Below are 19,945 nucleotides of genomic sequence, written 5' to 3'. Positions count from 1 at the left end.
TTATTGCTTAAAAGCTCTCATTGTGCATTACAATCTGCTCTGGGGTGCCTCTGTCTCGATTTTTATATCTTCATTGACCTTCCACGCTCAACACAGTGGATTGCAATCAGCGAATCCGGTGAACTTCTTAAGGATTCACGCGGAGCATTCCTCGCAATCGCAGTGCGCAGAGAACAAACCTTAATGCTCACGTTAAACGTCAAAAGCAAATAGATATCAAAATGGAATTTTATATCGAGACCATTCGTGCCAATTCTTTTATTATCCTCCTCCATATGAGAGGAGTTTTAGCAAATAGCTTGAAGCTAAGTTGAATGATGTAGGAAGCCTCTAGATCGTTATACATATCTCTTATTCCGTGCTCTATCTTGAATATCCTCTGAAATCATTGCAGTGCGCAATCAAAATTGGCTCACTCGTGGGCGTGGAGCAGTTACTTATGCCTAAGAAAGACAGTAAATCAGTCCATTATGGCCAAGTAACAATTATATCAACCTGATTATGGGCAGATATTTTTAGTCTTCAATCTAAACATTTCCGTTGGAATACAAAACTATTCGTCATGGCATTCATTACTTGTGCAAAACCCGAAAACAGTCAGTAAACTCACGTCCTTGGAGGAGCAACCGAAATCGAAATTCAATGAGCACTTAATCGCACGAAGGTCACAGGAATTCATCAAACCCATAATCCAACTGCAAAAATGTTTTTCATTGTCTCAAGGACTGAAGACGGCCCGAATCCAGATCTCAAGATGTTCTGGGATGTTCTGCGATTGTCTCACATTGATGAGACGAGAATCTCAGATAATCTTCTGCAATTATAGCCACTTTTACGATGGACAGAAGGATCTCTCGCGCAGTCTTTTCCCCCTGCGAGAAAATGTATCGCATCTCAGTCCATATGTTCAATTGCAACTATTGAGTCAATTCGTGCTGATTCATCAGTTGGTGGATATTTTTTTCTTCCTGTCTCGTCTGCAATCGGAAAACCTCTTGCAGCATATATCCCACCACCAGAATCGACCGTGTGTGCACTCTCCGAGCAACCGCAAAAGGCGTGATGCACGTCTATTGAGTTTAAGTACGTATAATTTAGGGACTGTAATTGAAAGCATGTTCACAATTTAGCTAAATTATTCCAATTTCCCTCCATAAGAGGTTTGACTCCGTGTGAATTGGATGTGGAACTCTGAGAGCCCTTTTCTCAGCTGACTCCAGCCAAGAATGGCAAGAAAAGAGGCCCAAAATACACTTCAACCTCTGATTAATACACTAAATTGATCAATGACAACCAAATTTGGCCGATTCTGATCATCGCGGACATCCATCATCATCATCGCAGAGCCGGAATGATTCCACTTTGATGTGCCAAGCCATCTTCTCGTGCATGGGAACTTTTTACCCTCCCCATCGTCGCGTATGACTGAGAATTAATTCTGACAAAATGATGAAAAATTCACGAGGGGCCTCTTAACTCCCCATATTCACTCAATTTTTCTCCACTCCATCATCTTCTCTCCTCGCCAATTTTTTTTTCTTCACCTGCCTGTATTTTGCCCAATTTGCCCACTCAAAATTGTACAAGTGTAATTGAAAACACCGTGAGCATCGTGAAAGGTCTCCTAAACACCAATAATTATCTCTGCCATCGAAGCGTTACAGAGTGAATTTGAATTGGTCACCCAAAGACACGCACAAACTCAAAATATAATGACATACAATAAATAATGTGTAATTTTCCCTTCTGCTTCGTTGTGCTTCTCCATGCAAAAATCCATATCAAAGCACTGCGGACAGTGTAGTTGCAATTGAAGAAAAGTATTTTGGGAATACATTACCTGGCACTTGGCAATTACATCCGCCAAAACCATCATTACAGTGACATTGAGAGTCCAAGCAAGCTCCATTGGAGCACACTGTGCCATCTTTGTCGCAATCATCTGCAAGAGAACAGTGGAGACAGGTGAATTAAAAAGAACTCACAAGAACAAATTCGCATCGATACTCCGTAAATCACAGCACAACAGGGGGTGTGTCATTGAGGAAGTGGAAGCTGATTGCTCCAGCCTATACCATTAATCTTAGCAAGAGTTTAGGAATGTAAATCATCACTAAATTGGGTCAAACATGTGCTCAAAACACTCTCAAAAGTCATATCATTACTGTTCCCCGGAGCAGCGAGACCCGGGGAAGATAAATGACTCTCGGGAATCTTCCCGTTAAGGCACTCGAGGTATTTTGACTTGTCTAATTTGCAGCTCTTCTAGAGCAACATATGTTACTCAGACAAGTGTTCTGTGCATTTCACCAGCAACCCATCGGGAATACCCAGAGTGCCTCATCTGTAATTACGACTGAAGCGTCTGATGAGCAACAACCTCGAGAGGCGCACTCGAACAAAGTAGTTGACAAAAAGACCCGCATAGTGCATTGTGTACAAACGAACTCAATGACTTCCCCCCACGATGGTCGCGTCTGTTTGTGACGTCCAGTCAAGGGATTGTGCCATTCGGAAACAAGAAATCCAACTTACGAGAACATTTCAGCTTATCACCCAATTCATCCGATCCCAGATAGCAGTCTGATGTGCCGTCGCACAGCTTGGACAGCTCATATAGTTGCAAGTAATCTGTGGATTCGTTCACTTGGCAGCCAAAGTAGCCATCCTCGAGGTTGAGAAAAAACACCTCACGATTTAAACCGAAACCCACATTTCTGTGGGATTGTGAATGTGCCTGCAAAGGAGATGGAAAAAAACGACATGAGAAAAAAGGTGAATGCATGAGTAAAAAGTATGGTAACTGATACTGCAAAATTTTAAACACATGTGAGTGCATTAATTAACTAATTAATTGCAATTTTCGCATCTTTTGCCCTTCTCTCTTGCGCCGCTCTCGTGCCTGACACTCAAAGTGTGTTGGAGGTATGGAGTCTCTAAAATGGGAGGCAAAAGACTCTCCACAGTGTGGAGGGACAAAAAAGAGTGCGGCCACGAGAAAAGATACAGATTACACTTCTGAAACTGACATGAAACCTTGAATAATGTTTCACAACATCTTCTTCATCCCGCGATGTTGAGAAGCGCAGGAGAGAAAGAGTTGGAGATGAGCGCGTTGGCTGCTTCCCAATAACAATTTAACATTACATGAGATGCGATTATAATAACGAGAGTGAATGACGTTCAGGGAATACATCTCAATTACAATTATAATGCTGTGTGCTGTCTTGTCAGCTACCTTCCCTCTGATGTGAGCGCTTATTGACGGGCAGAAAGTTTAGGAAAGGGGAGCGTCCCACAACACATGTTACATTCAATGTAATCCTCTAATTCCCCAATCAAACTGTCCCCACAAAAGTGCTGCACATCCAGAGTAACAGTGAATAGCCCTTCGAGATAATATATTCATCGCTAAATGCATTGCATTTCTCCCTCTCTCTTTTCATTCTAGCGCAATTTTCCATTTCTCTCAACTGCCAATTTTCACTGCATCCAGCGAAATTTCACAAATGCAGAGAGAATCGCATCTCCCAGACTATTTGCATTTCTTTTCCATCTTCAGGCAAATCTCACTTGTGAACTTTGCATTTTACATTGAAAATTAGCATCTTCAAATACACGGAATCCGGTTCTCCCAGCGCGATGTTTTGACTAATGAAGCGAAGAAAAAAACAACATCCACAAGTTTCGTCTTCATGACAGACACATCCCATCTATATTTACAGCATGAACTCAGACAAGAGAATTACTGAAAATGCCATAAAGCGCTAATGTATCGACTTGCAAAAAAACCTGATAATATTTGGAATATTAATTTTAGATTTTCACCACTCTGTGTATTTTTCAGAGATCTCTCTGCAGAAAATGGCAAATCATTTCGCAGATCGCGCATCGCGTGAAGAATTCTTCGTTAGATCAACAATAGAGCGCAAATGGAGGACTAAAAAATTGTGTCTCTGTATAAAAAAATTTGTTGAAATTAGTAAATAATATGTGAAAAAAACAGACCACCTAAGTCAATAGCATGTAAGACAGAGAACATTCAACAAATTGAACTTTGATGCAACACTGATCTTGGTGGCGTGTGAAAATCAAATGTTACACACTGGGAGAAAAAAAAATTAATTCCATACTTTGAAAACACCAAAATTAATATTCCTCAGCATCGGGTTTGATAGTAAAATTTTCTCACAGTGCAGCGCAGCAATAAAACAGAGGCCTTTTTAGGTTAACTAAAGCATTTGGATTCCCAATCGTTCATTTATCTACCTTATGTCTAACACATTTTTCCTCAATTCCACCATTTGTGAGCTCATGCAAGATTATAAAGAATCGATTGTTGGCAGCAAAAAAAAGATCAATATTTCTTTTTCTGACACATGTCAATCAAAAGATAATTTGTTGAGGAATTGCATGATTATGGCTGAATGTGGACGAGGAGATGGCTTCGAAAAGCCATCAATGTGGATGAATGATGTGACAAAAAGTGCCAATTGATCGCGATGATGGTACGAAAAAAGCCCGCAGTAAATTCACTTCCGTATTTCAATGTTTTCTTCACCTCACGATGGTCGCCTCGGCAGGGAGGCTATCAAAGACAAAATCGCCGCCAATAGATTGCAATTTATTTGCATGATGATCAATTATCTCCACATTGAGAGTGGATTCGATAGAGAGGGCAGCATTATGTAGCCTTTTATTAATTGCGGCATTTTGCTAAATTCAAACAAAATATCATATATAAATGATCACTTTGGAGTCTCGCCCCTTCGCGTCTTTCCGCGTGATTGATGATCCGCAGTCACAACAATCACTTAATCTCTCTGCAACTTTTTAAATCGCACCTCTGCCACACACTCAATTGTGATCAATCGCGACGAACAATGCTCCCAAACCATCACCATCTCACTCTCACCCATCGACCGCCAATTGAGCTCGTCGAGCAATTGAGAGCATTGAATTTCAATTGCGCGACACTTGTTCAACACGCTTTTTGCGTGAAGATCACCACTCTCGATCGCATTCTATGCCTCACTTACACTTTTCACGGTTAATGTCTCTACCAACTCACCGTTGAGCGACTTTTCCGCACTGCATTATACAAAAATTTCAATTACCAATCCCACCACCGTGGATTTGGAACAACAGTGTGCGCCAAATGCATCAACTAACACGATCATCAGTGCCCGCAATCGCGAAAACAGTGAAGAGCAAACTATTTCACTGCGAGTTAATAAGAAGCTTTCACAATTGACAATCATGATGAATCACCATTAAAATTTGATCAGCATCTTCTCATTTCCAAGTAACATATTCAAGTGATTTTTATCGTCTTCAGTAGAACACTATTTGCTCTTCACTGTAAATCGCTCAACAATTAGTGATTCCCCATTGAGAGATTATTGGAATTTTTTGCTTTGTTGCACACACTTTTGCCGCCCATACGAACTGTTATGGCGCTGCTAACCCATATTTCAAATGGATACATTTTAACACAGAGAGAGAGAGAAAAAACTTCAGAATTACATCATAGAAAAATGTTGTTGCCGAGAAAAATAAGTGATGTTTTTTAATTGATTTTGCAATCAACACCCACACGTCAATTTCTTGCTTCTCCGCCATCATTGTGTCATTCTCATGCAAATTCAGGGGTATTTGGAGAATTTAAATAAACAGCCAAGAGAAATTCATCCAGAGATTTTAGAATTTCAAATGTTGACATGGAGATTTTGATCTTGGCTCGAGATTTAGTGATGGAGAAAAAAATCTCACATTTCAAGGCTTGGTTTCATGAACAATTTTTGGTCATCCTCTGTCAGAGAGTGTGATTTAATGGAATTCTGCGAAGTCTCATCAATTTCCTCTATTCAGAGTCAGTGAATTTATGCCATGAAGGAATCTCGCAAATTCAAATGTTAGTGACAAGATAATTATAATTCACATACGCTAAATAATCACACACGAATATGTTGGCAGAAGTGAGGATAATTGAGGTGTAAAGGAGTAAATTAGAGTGAATTGAAGGAAGGTCATCAATTACATGGAAGATATCTTAGAATTCCAGGCACGATGCATTATTTTGCTAATTCCTTTTAATAGTTATCATCTTCCGCACAAGGAAAGCCATTTGAAGTAAACATCAGCTTGTTGATGTCACCTCCAGCATTCCTGTGTTACACAACATAGGCAAAAAATGACAAATATCCGTCAGTTTTATCTCGTTTTTGCCCACCACTTGATTAATTCTCCTTTTGTTCTACCACTTCATATTAATACAATGCCAGCGATAAATTAAATTACCATTCCCCATTTGAAGCTTTATATCCACATATGGTAATATTAACACATTATTTGTAAATTAAAGATTTTTTTTTTCCTCTTTTTAAGCTGACACAGTGAAAAATGCCTCTGATACTCATGTCAATTAGACTTTCATGAGAGATAAAGAAGCATGATTTTTTCTGCAAGTTGAAAAATATCTTTTCTCTTTCACTGCAAGAGCTTTTATTTACAGCCACGAAGCTCCAGACAACGAGACAGGCGAAAGCACGTTTCCCTCCGGCTTTTGTACAATGCAATACGAGGAAATATTTCTCACACAGAACAAAACCCCAACATCCAATGACATTTTCTAATAAGACCTATACACCACATGAAGAGATACATATCGCCTTTGATAAATAAATTCTAGATAGACTTCAAATGAATTCTCTTCATGCTCAGAACATCACGTTATTGTCGTTTCCTCTCTAAAGTTTCGTGTACCTTATATTCCCTTCAATATTTTCTAGAAAAATTCACATCTCGTCTCACGGGTGAACTCTTCTGTAACATTGTGAATTTCAGTCTTTTTTTTACACTCTTTGCCGAAGGGCACAAGAGTCAAACAGCAGTGGCTTTGGATGGCACAGAAGAGATTTACCCGGAGATTCTCTTTCATTCGCTTCATACATAGCAATTGTGAATAAATTCATGTTGAGAATAGAAGATAAATTTTCGAAAATGTCTCACAACTTGTACTACCCAAGACTCTCTCCCTTCATCCCAGTCTTGCACATAGAGAACCATCTTTCCAATGGGAAGAATTTGAAAGAATAGCATCTATTGATGAATAAACCAGACGAAATCTTCCCACAATTTGCAGTAAGGAAAGAGATTTCAAGATGAGATTAGTGTGGACTCACAGTATTATGGCCCTTGTTTGTGAAAAAGTTGAAGGGATTTGCAAATGATTTGCAACGCACACAAAAACAGCTTTCTCAATTTCCTCTAAATCTATAAAACTTTGAACCTTGCTTTGAATTTCCGTGCCATTTTCCTGATCACTGTTATTCAAGCAAGTGACATTCACATCACCCAATGTTGCCGCTGCATAAAAGCACCGAAATGTTAAATTGAATTAAAATAGCATGCTTGAGGTACATTGAATACTCCAAGTGGCACTTATGTCTTGAGAATTGTGTCTCACCATTATTTCTTAATTAAATTATAAACAGATACAGGAATATTTGAGCGTGTGCGTTGATATTTGACAAAATTTTTCTGTTAGACCACTCCAAATGGCATTCCACGGTGTGAACATTCAAGGTAATCTCCGCCACTCTGCGCGGAGATCTCAAGTAATTACAATTTTCTGTTGACATAATGTTTATTCCAAGTATACGCGGACTGTGGAGGGAAATATTCATGAGTGGGTGGTTTTCTTGGGTGTACCTTCTTGTGTTGACTTTTCTCATTGAGGAGGCAAAAGTGACTAATCATTTGCATTTCTCACTTATTATTTGAGAAATGCCATGGATGTGGAGGAAATTACATCTTGAGCATATTATCATTGCCATTGTGGGTATTTTTTCCTCTTCCCTCGCCCGTTCGGGGGGGAAAAAGGGCATTCAATGGCAATGATTGAGTTTATTTTTCCTCCTCTCTTGGCCATTGTATTCTGCTGGCGGTTATATTTGAGAAAAAAATAGAGTTCATATTATGTCTATAAAAGGGCGACTCCTTGAGAAGCGCAGAAAAGGAAATTCCAGTGATCACACTCTATGCACTGTCTCACCAGAAATGATATAGTGAGGCATAGAGTCGGCCGAGGAACACCCTTTTTGTCGAGACCACAAACTCTTGTACCCCAACTCCCATGTCCTTTTAAGTTCACCATTTCTCATCATCAATGCGGAGAGGAGCCCCAAAGAGATTACCCAGGGAGTCTTGGGAGAGTGCAAAAGACAATTTATGCAATTTATCACCAACCAATTAGCGCCTATCTCCCTCTGTGAAAATTGTATACAAGCGCGACAACTATGGCATTATAATAATACTGGACACCAAAGGAAGAAGTGAACATGAATATAGGAATAATGACTGCAATGGCTGTATGGACAGAATAAAAATTGCACAATTTATTGATATTCACTCACTATGTTGCATGAACAGTGAAAAAACGGAGCCAGCGAGAGATCATCAGCATTAGGTTTCTATTCTGTCTTCGCTTTTTAAGTGCACCGTTTTGACCGTGTCACAGGGAGTACGAGCGGAAGAGGAGAAGATATAAAATATATCCAATCACTGGAGTCGAAGATTATTGCTAAAGCGAAAGAAGTGCTTCCCTTCTTAGGATTGCAACACTTTTATGGCTCCATCTCGCCTAGTGTCCTGCTCATATCTCGTCTTGTTAGTTGGTAGACGAAGCTAAAGGGTTATAAGATGTCTCCAATACGAATTTAAGGCGTTGTCTTCGGCAGTGTCACACCTCTGGATTAACATGCAATTTGATTATCGAGAGGCATGCTCCTTAAAAGGTCTGTTTCACGTTTCTCACTGGACATCCGCAGGGGTCAAAGATTGAAGAATTTGCTGAAAATTGCAATTTCCTCTACACGCAGACCATTTGCCAAAGTGGACAAAGCCTTTACAAAATACCGAAAGATTAGATATACAAATTATTGTACAAAGGAGTAAGAAAGACACCTCTACCACCGCTTTTTTCAGCTCCCATTTCAGTGCCGCCAATTTGCCTACCATGTGGTAAATTTCACGTCTCTAATATGCATATCTGTGACATATCCTCTCATTCAACGTCGTCCGGGGGCAAAACATATTGGTAAATGACTCACGACCAGTCAGTTTGGCATTCCGAAGCCTTCAACAGAAACTCTCCTGACACAATTGTATGGTAATTTGTAGCGATTTAGGAGAGCATGGGCAAATGCATCAAAGTGTATTAAGGCTGTGTACCTTTAATGTCTCATCCCACAAGCCATAAATTCCATCCACCCAACCATTTCTATATCGGCACCCACGGCGAGGAACAGGAGATGGAGCAAGAGAGAGAAATTGACCCGACACGCGGTCACTATACGAAATGGCTGCCCATAATTGATAATTAGATAGAAACCAGGAGAATTCCTCATTCCCGTCATTCATTTTCATACATGATGAATGTTGGGAGTGTGAAGGAGATGGAAGTATGCAATTTAATGATAATATTAGCTCTTTGCAATAATTTAATGACGTGCGGGGATCCCATCGTTTCAATCGTATACACTCTCCCTCTGTATCCAGCAGAGCATGAGACCAGGAAGAAATTTTCTCATACCTGTCTACGCCCATTGACATCCGTGTAGACTTATCCAAGCAGCATTAGCAAATCGCCCTATGCCCGTGCAATCATTTCACTCTTCCCATAGTGGAGCACCGGCGATGGCCATCCCCTTGGGAGATGGATAACTTGATTCCAGTACTTCATTAAGCAACATTATGTCATAAAATTCAATGATGCAAATGGAGATTTTTCATTCTTATTTCCCATACCACAGTCTTTACTACTTTTTTCTACCGCTTCCTCTGAGAGCGCCAGACTATTCTGCATCGCCAAGAGCGACCATTTATTGTTTTGCTCTACATAGGACAATGAGGAAGAGAGATGAAAACCTGAAGACAAGTGCAATGGATCTATGGGAAAATGCGAAGCATTTCGCTAAGGATCATACTATCCTTAAAAATCGCAATGAAAGGTTGACTAAAATCGAATCAGAGATGTAATACAGAATCAAAACCAAAGGATTCATTAAACTATCTGCAGATCTTATCGCAAACTAGACAGTCTTCCCAACATTAATCAAAAATTCTTGCAATGTAATCTTACTATAGCGTTTCGTGAAATTTATCAGCACACCCATGAACGGAGGTAACTGATCTCAATGGCGTAATCACAAATGACTACGAAATTTATTAATCTATGATTATAAGATCGATATCATGCAGTAGACACACGATATACTCAGAATCACTGTGAGAAGTGTTATTCGCTGTGCAAACGCCAAAGTATTGTTCAGTGCGCAAAATCTACTTTGCCGTTGCAAACCAATAAATTAGCTGTACAGCTAAGATTGCGCGAATGTAAGATGATCTATTCTCATTAATTCTTCCACCTCTAATATTAAATTGGATGTACTTCTAATTTCTACTCTTCACGAAACAAATCAGTCACACCACGCCATCTCACTCACACCCCCTTGTCTCGTAATCTAAGAAAATTGCCACAGAGAGCAGAAAGATGTGCACAATTCGAGACGAGGAAGATCTCATGACAGTAATTGTTGAACTTTTTATACCGCCCAATCGATCACCCATCGGAGTTTGGGTCTATTGGGCCTCAGAGCCAGGCTAATGTTTACTTTGTCTGTTCAAATTGCTCGCGCGCGATCACCCGCCTTTGTAGTCTCTCCCTTTCCTCTACTTTACATCTCTTTTGCTGTGGCTCAAAAACAACAAGAGCGACGTATTACATCCACAAAAGTTCATTGATCGCCTTCTATAACGGTCGAGTTTGTATGGCGCGCAGAGACCACTCAAATGGCACCGCGACTCAAGAAAATGCAACACAACCTCCTGGCTTTTATCTCCTCGCCGAGACTCAAATGAAATCTCAGGTGACAAACCGAGTATTTTTCTTTCACGAGAAAAAACAATCAGAATTTGTATATGACGTGTAAATATTCCCAGTAGAGTCATAAAGTCAATTCTTTGGCTGGAATGGTATTCTCTTCAAACCATTTGCGCCAATTGATTACACATAAAACTCCGCAAATACCCATCAATTCTGCGAGAATTCACCTCCACACCTCAGAAAATCAAACATTCCCGATGGAATTTTCAAATTAACGCCAGAAGAAGTCAAAGAGAAGCAAAGGAAATTCCTTGTAAGTCCGCCAATTGTATACGTAAATTAGATAATTATTTATTTAATTTAATTTACACCCCGCATAAATTCTCTCTACGCTTCAGAGAGTAATCTCACTCTATAGAATTTTACTTTCTCAAAATGATACACCGCACATTCACAATTTCCTCCAATTCATTCTCACTTTATAGCCGCACACTTTATCGGTAAATGCATGAAGAAATAAAGAGATCCATCATCTTCAGCCGCTGTAATGATGAAAAAATCCCCCAAGTGGAATAACGGACTTACACCTAAATACAATTAAAATTTTCCCTGCTTGATTTTAAGGCTATGGGTATTCACTGAGTAAAAATGTCAGAGAAAACGCGTGTATCTTAAGCTCTTTCTGCCCATTTGCACACCATACCGATTTCTTCTTCCGAGGCATAAATCAACAAACAAACTGTCATCTTAAGGCCCCCTTTTCGAAAGTCATCCAAATGCATCTCAACGTCGTATTTAGGATGACGATCAACGGGATTCAGACACCGATAAACCTCTTTTCGGAGGCAGGAAAGAGCACAAGCCACTGCACGATGAAACATCATAATATAGATTTATGCTCGCAACTGTAATTATTGCGCCTCTTGATCGTTCAATCACAATGTATTGACTCTTTTACACGTCGTCTAATGATATTTTCTACGAAAATTGCTTGTATCTCTCCACCTTTGTTGCCCGAGGGGGATGTCAGAGAACGGAACCTAGGTGAATATATTGGTCCAGGCTACAATGTATCGGTGTCATAAAGTCTGTGAAGCCCATTAAAAGTTTGTCGAGGAATGCTTTATGGTTTTTGTGAAATCGAAAGTACATAATAGTAATGAATAGCCCCTCGCCTTTGCCCTGCGGAGTCTCCAGAGAAGTCCCAATGAATTGTTTTTGCTCCGCGGAAGAGCATCATCAGATGATGCGGCACTGAAGCCAATTTGTACGAACGTTGCAAAAATTCAACGAGTTCTATCGCATGATCTCATGAGCAGTCAGTTAAGACATTTTATTTTCTCAGCAATAACCTTCACACTAATCTAATAATCTCTACAAATTTATGCCTAGCTAATGAAAGAGCAGCGAGTGGAATAGAATTTTCATGTCACATGAGAAATGGTAAAATACTATCAAATCATTCCTCTCAACTTCTTTACGACTCACTATAAATTTCTCTCGATATCCCTTCTATCAAGAGAGATTTTGATGACTATTCTATCTCTCTCTCTACTTCGCGTTTGTCTCCCCTCAATGGCGGAAAGATGAATTGGCTAGTGATAATTTTGAAAGAAATCTCCCTCATCTTTCTTCTCCATCTCCAAACAATTCACAAACCAACGACCCAGAGATTCGGTGGAAATTTAATGGAAAAATAATTTTATAGTCAGTGGCAATTATGGTGATGTCTGTTGATCGCTTGCATACTGTGTGAATGCCTAACGAGGTGTAAATTCAATTAAACTGCAATTAAATATTAAGGAGAGATGAAAAATGATGAGACGAAGGAAGAATAAAAACCTTCTCTTTTATATCAATCGACTTTTAGCGCCACTTAACTCCTATAATTTTCCATAATTTTCAATTTAAAATTCGCCAGTATTAATGATCACCAATGCTACACATTTTGACTGTGACCTCACCATGAGACGCACGCAAGTGCGGAAAAAAGCCAACCTCCATGGAAATTGAGATTATTCAAAAACGTTTGATTAGCCAAAATAATCATTAAATGGAACTAATTTGTGGATGCCAGAATTGCCTGCTATTTGCAAAGAACCTACTATTCATAAATTTCACAACATCATCGTAAACTAATTAAGCAATTAGGCTATACAGTCTCACAGTAATTAATTACATATATTCCCTCCTTGCGAAAATATACGTCTGATGCAATGCCACGAGGATGAGTTGGAATGATTAGCCAAGAGGCATAAAAAATAACTGGAAAAATCAACAAATTGAGCAAAAAAATCACTGGCAAAGATTGATGAGATTTTAGAGATGCTGGCAAATAGGGGAAATCTCAAGAAGTAGCGAAAATACTTCGATAGGAACTGTGATTAAATATACATGATAAGCACGTGTTTTTTCATCCTTCTGCAAATTGCGCTGCAAAACGTGTCATGTTAATGTTACCTTAACCTCTAGCTCTACTCTACATTTCAATCTATTCTCTACCAAATCACTCTTTTTTCCGCACAGGAAAAACACTCTGAGAATACCATAATTACAGACATTTGCCGTATAAGTTAAATTTAATCAGTAAATGATCTTGTAACGGACAAGAAGCGATATTAAATGAAAATAGTAAAAAATGTTTAACACGACAAACAAAAAAAACGGTTCTAGTATCTTTGAAAATATTGCCTCATTTTTCTGCTACATGTATTTACATAAAGTACGGCACACTCATCGAATAGAGCACATGTTTCTATGCTTGATTAGAATCTCCAGAGAGAAAAAATAATAGTGTATTACTCAAAAAAATACATACATCTCACAGAGAGTCTTCTATATGAAGAATACACATATGATGTGGGGAAAAGGTATAAAATGAAATTAGATAATTACATAGAACCGTCAAGAACACGTCAGTCAATCGCAATTGTGGATTTTAGCGAAGGCACGAAAAATTTTTCGTATTTACAATCTATCCAGTCTCTTAGCGTTCTTGTAGTAGCACGCTGTGGATCATCAGGGAGTTGCTGAGTTAATTGTGCGATCTAAGCTCTATTGTTCTGAAGAGATATGGCGAGAAGATTTAGAAAAATTGCAGAACATGCCTAATAAATTTCCACCGTCTCTATAGTGAGACTTGTGCCTTTTTCATGGGTGTTTCTCTCAACAATGTTGTGACTTGAAACGATCAGGTGATCGTACAAGAAACACCTCCATTCAGCAGTCAAACTTTCTTTATTCAAATGACACGTTTTGTCGGCGACAGTGTTGTTCTTCTTATACAATATTGATTCCTTAATCGTAAAGTTAAAAAAAAAAAAACACACAACATTACGAAAGAAACTCAATTTGGTATACTTAAATCGTCAGTCACGGCGCTCTTCACTGTATCCGACTGCCTACACACTCTAATATAAAAAAATATCCACTTCGGACTACCTTACTTCACCATCTTTATTCATTATTCACATTTTGTAAATGCATTGAATATTTAATTACTCAACTTATCCACCCGACACACAAAGCAATATCGCACTATGCAAAGTGAGGAAAAGTCCAAGTTTAAGCCATGCAAAACAAACACATACTTTGTATACAATTGTATTGAGAAAAACCCATCCAATTGCACATAAATTAATTCGTTAATTATCTCGCGATATCTTGTGTATGGATTTTCTTTTTTTTTCATCTTATTGAGACACCATCAGCAAGTGTTCCTTATTATATCTTGCAAACGAAATGGCTATACGTGCTATGCAAAGTCTGTCAAGAAAATCCACTTGCGTTAAAATGACATGCAAAAGAAAATAGGTTGAATAACAAATCTCGTGGAACAGGAAACAACACTCCAAAGACTATCAACTCCAATCAGCGAGACAGAGAGAGAGCTTTATAAATCACGAGAGGGATCCTAGTATCATTGACAAATTCCCATGGGAGAGGTGTTAAAAAAAATTAATAAATAATTTCCATATAAATCTCATAGTCGCCTCACTTCAAAATCCAGCCAGCGATCTTTCACGATCTACCTCAATAGGTGATCAGTGATCTCTTGAGTTTGAAAAATGCACGAGGAAACTGTAAAAGTTACTGTAATAAGACACAAATACATTACCATATCGTTAAATGGCTAGAATTCGATTGAGACATATAAAATCCAATTCGATAGCACTTTGTAAGCAAACTATACGACGATTGAATGGAAATGAGATAAGAAATGGACGAAGAGGCAAAATGGTCGCGATGTATCGCAAAATAATCTTGCAAAATGCATTTTGTCGTTCTAATTAAGCATCTTCCTCTTCAATCTTCTCGCCATTCTGCGCCTATTTTGCGTATGTTGGGCAGATGAAACAAGCTCTCCTACTTTTGATCTCCCCTCAATTCCCCTCAAAGTCTCTCTCTATCGACATATCGGCGTATTTTGACTTGGATGAAAAATCATTAAACGATCGTCTTAAGTGAATTCGTCCATCATGGCTCGTTTCCAGGCCGTATGGAAGAGGAGACATTTGAATAACAGATCATTGGCGATCTCGTCTCTCTCATATGTGCACATTCTTCAAATGCTAGTTCACTTGTGGAGAAAAAGGAACGTTTATTGAGTCGTAATATAAGTTGGAGAGATTCTCCTAGCCTCTGGCAAGACTAACTGTACAGTCTCTCCGGAGGAATACAAGAACATGTTTAGCGCCGTGAGAAGATAGATAAAACGTCGTCACGGTTATATAATTTTTGCGACGATCCACCGATACCATCATTCAATTTGAACCATTTTTAATTACTTCTACTCTCAATAGCTCATCTTGGACTTTCCGGGAACCCTTTCACCAAATATCTTGTTCCATATAATGGAATTGATCAATCACACAAAACATCTCGTATTTGTAGTCTTTGAAGAGCAAACAATCCGAGTGTATGCAAGAGTTCTGACTTCCAATTTTATTCCAAACCCTCATCTGACCGTCAATCTCAGCAAAACACATCTATTTTTTCTGCTCTCCACTTATTCATCATTTATGGCCCATTAATATTCCAAGTCTGAATTTCACTTTTCGGATAGTTACACTGTATTCAGGTATTCCCATACATCTTTGGTGTTCTTCAACTTCCCGTCACTCTCTTCGTTTACGGCTTTTTATACCCAGAGAGTCTCCCAAAAATCCACCATGAGCCGCGCAATCATTGAGTCATGAATGTCTTTAAATACCGAAAGTATATGTGCTGTACAAAAGCCACACAATTCCATAGTTCATTGGACTTTTCAAAATTCTCCACATTGCGCTAACCTTTTATACTGTATGGAGAAAAAAAAAATCTCTCCCAATATTTATTCTCCATACATCGCCTCCCAGAGTGCAATACATGTTTTATTCACCCGTCAGAAGGAATTCTTGGCGACAAACTCCCACGAATGCTCATCTTCGAGCATTCTCAGCCTGACAATGCCCAAAAACTCTCATCTATTGACTTTTCTTCCATGGCAAGGAGAAAAGAAATTCTTTCTGAACAAAAACAAACTCCCGCCTCCATTTATTAACTCCTCCAAATTACTTAATTAAATGAGCAGAGATAGTAAACAAGCCTTCTAACATTACAACAATTTACACCACTCTCATATCCGTCAATATCTCTTCATCTTGTTCGTTGTGGAGGTGATGAAAGAAGACATATATAGAACCAACAATAAACACTCTGAGAAAGCAAAAGTACTGTCGAGATTCAACCTCCAATTCCCCACGAGAGGAGATAATACGTTTTTTTTATTCCTGGAACTCATCTCAATACGCACCCCTACCTCGTCGATTGTATGTATATGTCGAATTTATCCCACATATCCTGACGCCAACAATCAAATATTTACACGAATAATTACAGCAATTCATTCCAAGGCACTTAACACCTTTTGCCATCGAAATCCGTGAGGAAGAGACTAAGCAACGAAAAAAAAAATTGATGAAATATTTCTTCTCACCACAAGAACTCCTCCCCATTTCATCGTCCAATTCCAATTTCTTGCTCACAAGGCACCGTCAGACATTTCTACAGATCAACTCTTTTTGTACATAATTCACGCCATGAACCGCGATGGAGAAAAAATGATGAAATTCCTAAAGTCAAGCGAAAGCGATTTTTTACCCGCTTCTCTTCCTCCAACAATTGAATCACACTTGTATTTTGCAAGACACCCAATAGCCACGAAATAGTCTTGAATGCCCAACATTTGGCCGCAACAAGAAGAAAAAAAACCCTCTCTTTCCGATTGTTGGCCGAGACAATTGAGATCTCACTTCAGAGGTTTTTTCAAAGTATCCATGAAATGTCTCAAAATTGATTTTAGCCATTTTAGCAATGCAGAAAGGCCACCAATTTAACTTTTCTCGTTCACACCTCACAATCTTGCGTCACTGTTTTTCTCAAATATCGCTGAATATTTACCTCAACGCGTCTTCTTGCCATGCACTTGTGCGCAATGAGAGAGGCCATAATGCATAGAGATGATAAATATGCCCGAAGCGTCTTTGCGGTATTTCCGCATCAAATTTGCAGGTGAGAAAAAGAAATAAGACAATTAATTCTGTGACTTACCGTACTCGAGAACAGCACAATCCACGTGACTAGCGGCAAAAATATTTTCATTTTTGCTATAAAGAGAAGAAAGAGAAAAAGAAGCGTCATTAGCAAAAATTCCACCAAGTTTATTCCTCAAGAACTTGATGAAAAAGAGATCAATATATGTTTGGCATTTCATACATTTCATGAACTCGCGCGATTAGTGTCCTTATCGTACAAAGCATATGTGGAAACAGTTATAATTTTACAAATTCCGTTTGTTTGCCAACCGCACTGCCACCACTCTCTGGTCTAACCAATAAATAATTGCGAGTATTTAGTGAGTATCTCCAAGTCTTTCTCCGAGGCATTCTTGCGCACTCACAGACTAGTTAGTGATTGCATCCCAAGAAAATCTCTCTTTCTCTCTCGCGTTCACGCATCCGATGGAATACCGGAAAGTGATTTGATGTTTTCATACAAACAACCACATTACACACAGAGTGGCCATGAAAAAGAGATCAGCAAGGAAAATACCTCATTCACACAATTCACCTTATCCCCTTTTGCCCACTCCCCTGAACATGCATCAATTTCCGTGCGGTCAGCCAGCCAACACACAGAAGTTCTTCCTGGGCATCCGCAAGACATATTAACTCTGACTCATTCACCTGCTTCTCCGCAAAACCTCCAGAGTCCATCGACAAATGACAGTCGACACACTACCGGAAAATATATTGGTGGCGTACAAATTCATAATAAATAATAATATCGTGTGGTGTGTGTTTAAACTACCGTTCTTCTTGCCTCACAATTCGCGCATATCAACCTTTATATTCTGGACGAACGTGTGGGCCGTCGACTCTCCAACCCCATTGTGAATTCCTGACACTCACTGTGTGCGAACGCAAAAATGCCACACCACCAATAAAAATGTTCATTTGGAATTACACCAGCAGAAAGCCCATAAATGATGACTCTATCAACATTTAAATTATCCGCACATACCACACTCACCATTATTTACGATAGCTCTGTGACAATTGAACCCACTTTTAATTCACACCATCTGGAAGAATTTATCAGTCAGGTTCTAAAGACCACATGGAGAAAGAGAGTCAACATAAATATGTATCCAGTTTCTCACCTCCAGATATGTGGAAATAGATAGTAAAATATTAATGTGAAAAAAGGAGGGTACACAAGGAGAAAAATAAAACACTGAGACTCCATTAGTCAATTGTCTATTTACTTTCACAGTTTCCCCATATCTTGTCACATGAATGGGCCAAGATGATGAAAATGGGGCCTCCAGAGAGAGAAATATTTACTGTCAAAAAATTTCATTCCACCTGTTTGATCTTTGCCGTAAGATGAGAATGATTACTCACACGAGATATTAATGCTGAAGAAAAAGAGGCGCTCCTTATAGTACTATTAGTGTATTTTATGGGATATTCAACTCATAGGAAGAAAAAATTCACTTAAATGCACCCAAAGGTTAAAGTTCTAATCAACCATGGGTAAATGACTAATGAAATTTACACGTAATCTCACTCTCTCGTCAAATTAAATGAATATTTTCATAGCCATCATTCAGCAATTGAACCCCTCAATAGTGCCCAGAATATGAGGTATATTGGATGAAGAGGAAACTCATCATCCTCGCGGCACACACTGAGCACCTCAGATCAATACACCTGTGTCTTTTTTTCTATCACCTTCTCCACTTCATGGAGATTGGTATCATGATGATCTATAAAATTTACTGCATCACAAATTCATATTCCTCCCAGGTATAATTTGGATAAATTGAAAAATTGCACCATGAGGCGTATCAAGTGTGAAAATTATGCTATTTCGCAATTTATCTCAGAGCACCCTCAGTAGGGAGAATCTCATTATAGAGACGAAGATCAGTTTCCAGCTGCCAAAGACAGGCCCCGTCCGAAAGAAGATGGCACCAATAAAAAAGACCCCACCCGACAACGCGATTGTAAAAGACCACAAGAAAAGCATGACCATATGATTTGTTATTAAGTAAAATTCCATCTACTTAGATGATGATTGTTCTCGCCGTCTAGCATCGTAAATTACGATCACGATCACAACAAACTCCAGACACTTTAGGTAATAATATCCTGCTTCTATTCGTGGCCCCATCTCTCCCCACTAAATTGATTAGAATTAACCATTCACGCAAGGCAACAATGAAATTTTATTGTGCGAGATTATCATATTTCTCTCACCCTGGAAACTTTATTGGATTCCCACCCATCAAATCAATATCCTCCTCTCCCTGCGCTCTCCAAAGTGATTTCAGTCATCGGGACGAAGGAGATCGGCGGCCGAGAGAGGGGTAATTGGGGTCATTTGTATGCGGCATCTATTGCCACCTGATCGAGATGATGCCACCTGACTGGAAGATAATTTAGAGGACAACATCCCAGGAGAGATTTGTCGAAGATATGCTGTAGGGGAAATATTTTCAGGGACAGCACA

At 39.1% G+C, this 19,945-nt stretch overlaps 1 protein-coding gene across 1 annotated transcript in view; it reads right to left on the bottom strand.

Annotated features, from left to right (window-relative positions):
* The window catches only part of LOC132260604 (uncharacterized), a 112,331-nt gene that overhangs the window by 68,747 nt on the left and 23,639 nt on the right, over positions 1–19,945 (bottom strand). Inside the window, exons 2-4 of the mRNA XM_059758832.1 lie at positions 17,480–17,535; positions 2,536–2,737; positions 1,841–1,942 (exon numbers count right to left, since the gene is read on the bottom strand). Coding sequence (XP_059614815.1) covers positions 1,841–1,942; positions 2,536–2,737; positions 17,480–17,535 — 360 coding nt within the window. The remainder of the gene's footprint in view (positions 1–1,840; positions 1,943–2,535; positions 2,738–17,479; positions 17,536–19,945) is intronic.

Source organism: Phlebotomus argentipes, unplaced genomic scaffold, assembly GCF_947086385.1.
Source record: "Phlebotomus argentipes unplaced genomic scaffold, Phlebotomus argentipes genome assembly scaffold_18, whole genome shotgun sequence".
NCBI classification, from domain to species: Eukaryota; Metazoa; Arthropoda; class Insecta; order Diptera; family Psychodidae; genus Phlebotomus; species Phlebotomus argentipes.
The sequence above is the reverse complement of the archived record's forward strand: the minus strand, read 5'-3'. Positions and strand labels throughout refer to the sequence as shown.